Source organism: Staurois parvus, unplaced genomic scaffold (genome assembly GCF_062004578.1).
Source record: "Staurois parvus isolate SC_StPar_1 unplaced genomic scaffold, SC_StPar_1.0 ptg002181l, whole genome shotgun sequence".
Lineage (NCBI taxonomy): Eukaryota > Metazoa > Chordata > Amphibia > Anura > Ranidae > Staurois > Staurois parvus.
This window is the reverse complement of record NW_028319977.1, coordinates 121,733-125,702: the sequence shown is the minus strand read 5'-3', so window position 1 is coordinate 125,702 and position 3,970 is coordinate 121,733. Positions and strand designations below refer to the sequence as shown.

Here is a 3,970-nt window from a genome sequence, read left to right as displayed (position 1 = left end):
TGCTATAGCAAAGTAAGAAAGATCATAATTTAGTTAAAATGTCTTAAACTGCAAAAATCCTTGTTTAAATGTACAGTAATTGACGCAGATAGACCTATTGGGATCTGAGGTTTTTCTTTGTTAGTCAGTGATTTAGATACCTGCAAAATATACATTGCTGAGAATTTTGGTTTAGCAGATCTAAGTAATTTTTTTTAAAAGATTCATAGAGGTAAAGTTACGTAAATATTTTCCAACCCTTTAAGTAAAACGTAAAATAATTATTGCAAAGGGAATGTTTTTATAAAGATAGCAATGGTGTTCCAATAGCTTGGTATTCCTTATCTTCCTGGGGTGACAAAATTCAATATTTCAGCTTTGGAAGGTCACCTACAACAGGTCACTATACACTGGAAAGTCCATCCTTTTGAAGTTGTGTTATGGTTTGGTTATTTCTGTCATCAAAAACTCTATCTGTATTCTGGTGAAAATGCAGAACATGCAAACAGTAAAATGGCTCATAGTTTAAGGAAGCTAGGGAGAAGTCTTTAATGATCACTTAAAGAACTATATTGTACCGACACCAACATCTTACAGTCCACCCACAAGCCTTTACAAGTCTACTTAAAAGCCTTTACAAGTCTAACTTCAAGCCTTTACAAGTCCACCTACAAGCCTTTACAAGTCTAACTTCAAGCCTTTACAAGTCCACCTACAAGCCTTTACAGGTCCACCTACAAGCCGTTACAAGTCCGCCCACAAGCCTTTACAAGTCCACCCACAAGCCTTTACAAGTCCGCCCACAAGCCTTTGCAAGTCCACCCACAAGCCTTTACAGGTCCACCTACAAGCCTTTACAAGTCCACCCACAAACCTTTACAAGTCCACCCACAAGCCTTTACAAGTCCACCAACAAACCTTTACAAGTCCATCTACAAGCTTTACAAGTCCACCCACAAGCCTTTACAAGTCCACCCACAAACCTTTACAAGTCCACCTACAAGCTTTACAAGTCCACCCACAAGCCTTTACAAGTCCACCTACAAGCCTTTACAAGTCAACCTACAAGCCTTTACAAGTCCACCCACAAGCCTTTACAAGTCCACCAACAAACCTTTACAAATCCACCTACAAGCTTTACAAGTCCACCCACAAGCCTTTACAAGTCCACCTACAAGCCTTTACAAGTCCACCTGCAAGCCTTTATAAGTTCACCAACAAGCCTTTACAAGCCCACCCACAAGCCTTTTCAAGTCCACCTACAAGCTTTTACAAGTCCACCCACAAGCCTTTACAAGTCCACCCACAAGTCTTTACAAATCCACATACAAACCTTTACAAATCCACCTACAAACTTTACTAATATAAAAAAATGTGTTAATGGAAACTACTTTACTTTAAGCAGCGGAAAGCATCAATAATTGACTGTTTCAGTTTTACGTTGCTGATAATTAACACAACAGAGTGCAGGCTTGGGTAGGCGACCAGCAAAATAAGACATACTAAAATAAAAACATGATTATTTAACTGCACACTTAAGGGAAACAAAATTCCACTTATAAAATAGAGGATATAACAGAATAAAAATGAGACCATATTCCTAATAGCACTTAAAAGTACATTAAGTTGATCTTTGGTAAATCCAGCGTTATTATTGTTCATATTTCGGGTGTGCTTGAAGAGTGGTACCACCAAAAAGAAAGTGGCTACACAAAAGATGAGAAATGGAACAAAGGATCCAGCGCTGATGATAATGTGTACACGGATGTAGTTTATGTGTAGTTTTATATTTTCAGCGACTGTTCCATTGTGCATATGGGTGGAATTCACCTTGTGAAATGAATTTACACACCAGCCATATGGAAGACTAGAAAGAAGAGACACTGCCATTGACCCCAGAAGAAGCCAGGGGACCATCCCAGAGATTCTCATCTTGAGATTGAGGAATAATCTGCTGCTATAGTTGGTGATCTTCACACAGTAGAAGACACAGAGCACAGTGCCCCACCACAGGCTGCAGAAGTCTACAAATATTTGTGCGGTGACAATATAGTCAGCATATATCTTAGCCAAATTCAATAACTCAACAAAAATAATCAATAAAATTCTAAATGCCGACTGCATGAGAAGAATAATCCTCACCAAGCCCAGACTGGCCATGATGACGTCAATAGCTTGCAATGGTTTACCTTGTAACCAGTCAATAAAGTTTTTGATGAAGATGAACCCATTTAGAAAGAACCCAATGAAGATCAAAGCAAAAATAATAGTGAATGAAAGAATTAAAAAAGCAGAATACATGCTTTCTTCAAGGCAATATGTGTTGTTAATAGAGAATCTGGTTTCTCCGTAGATATCCAGCAGGAGGTTTTTAGTGTTGGGCAAAGGCTGCTATGAGATATGAGAGTCCTGAGGATATATTAAAGACAGATCTGTTTGCTTCATGCTTTGCATGACATTTGGATACTGAAATCATTGAAACTATTTAATAGTCATTACATTTGAATGGAAACCTGCGTGGTTATTTTAGGTCATGAGCTTTATTGATGCATCAGTTCCACAGTAATAACAATCTCCTTTTTTTTCAAGGACAAAGAAGAAATGATAAGAAAAAGTGTACGACTTTTTATTATAACATTCTCTAATTTTTAGTGTAGACCGCATTGTACGTTTTATTAAACTGAATCACCCTGAATGTTGTATGAACATTTTTAATAACTAAAATACATATTGTTAGTTACTCCCCGAAGATGAAAGCCGTACTGAGAAATTATAGTATGCAGGATTGCTGAATCTTACTTTTTTAACCATTTCAATACCGGGCAATTTTATACCTTCCTGCCCACGCCATTTTTCAGGTTTCAGCGCTCTCACACTTTGAATGACAATTGCGCGGTCATACAACATTGTACCCAAACTAAAATGTTATAATTTTCTTCACACAACTAGAGCTTTCTTTTGGTGGTATTTAATCACCGCCGGGGTTTTTATTTTTTGCTAAATGAACAAAAAAAGACCCAAAATTTTGAAAAAAAACACATTTTTCTTTGTTTCTGTTATAAAAGTTTACAAATAAATAATTGTTCTTCATAAATTTAGGCCGAGATGTATTCTGCTACATGTCTTTGGTGAAAATAACCCAAATTAGGATGTATTATTTAGTTTGTAGGAAAGTTATAGAGTTCACAAACTATGGTATAGATCTGAATATTGATCAATCCTGAAGTACTGACAGCCAATCTAATTTCTTGAGATCCAAGAATGTCAGAACAGTACAGATATCCCCCAAATGACCCCTTTTTGCAGAGTAGACAGTACGACGTACTTCATAAGAGGCATGGCGAGTTTTTTGAAGTTGTAATTTTTTTGTCATAATTTGTCGGAAAATGAAAAAGTAAAAAAATTATTTTCACTATTTTTTTTTTTACATACTGTCACCAGTGCAGTACAGCATCATCATATAACTGGCATGGCGGTGATCAGGGACACTGACTGGTGACAGTATGAAAAAAAAAAAAATATATATTTTTTTATTTTTTTATTATTTTTTATTACATTTTTTAATTTTTGTAAAGATTTTTTTTCATATTTTACTGTGACCAAAGTAGTATAATGTTACCATAGTACTTTGGGGAAGTGATCAGTATTTTTTTTTTTTACACAATTTGCTTATAGCAAAGAATTTGCTATAAGCAAGCATTTACCTGAATGAAATCGATTCATTCAGGTTTTTTTTTTGTGCTTAGCTGTGATTTGGCCACAGCTAATCACATGACATGTGCATGTGATTAGCTGTGACCATTCACAGCTAGGCACTAGTATACAATGGATGGCATCATGAATGAAGCCATCCATTGTATACAACTGTCATGTGACCTGCTGTGATTGGTCACAGCAGGTCACATGGTACCGGCAACATGGGCCGGTACTCAGATCTGTCATCGGCCGTGTCCGAGGTATACAGCCGGTGACAGATCGCGCCGGTGCACTT

At 36.8% G+C, this 3,970-nt stretch overlaps 1 protein-coding gene across 1 annotated transcript; it reads right to left on the bottom strand.

Moving 5' to 3' along the window:
* Window positions 1-1,371: 1,371 nt before the first annotated feature.
* On the bottom strand, window positions 1,372-2,280 carry LOC149431674 (taste receptor type 2 member 1-like). The gene has a single exon (XM_089665326.1). It carries the CDS (start codon window positions 2,278-2,280, stop codon window positions 1,372-1,374), a length of 909 nt encoding a protein of 302 aa, XP_089521452.1.
* Window positions 2,281-3,970: the final 1,690 nt, after the last annotated feature.

Coding starts and splice junctions, on each gene's coding strand:
- LOC149431674 (XM_089665326.1), bottom strand. CDS start 2,280: ATGTATTCTGCTTTTTTAATTCTTTCATTCACTATTATTTTTGCTTTG.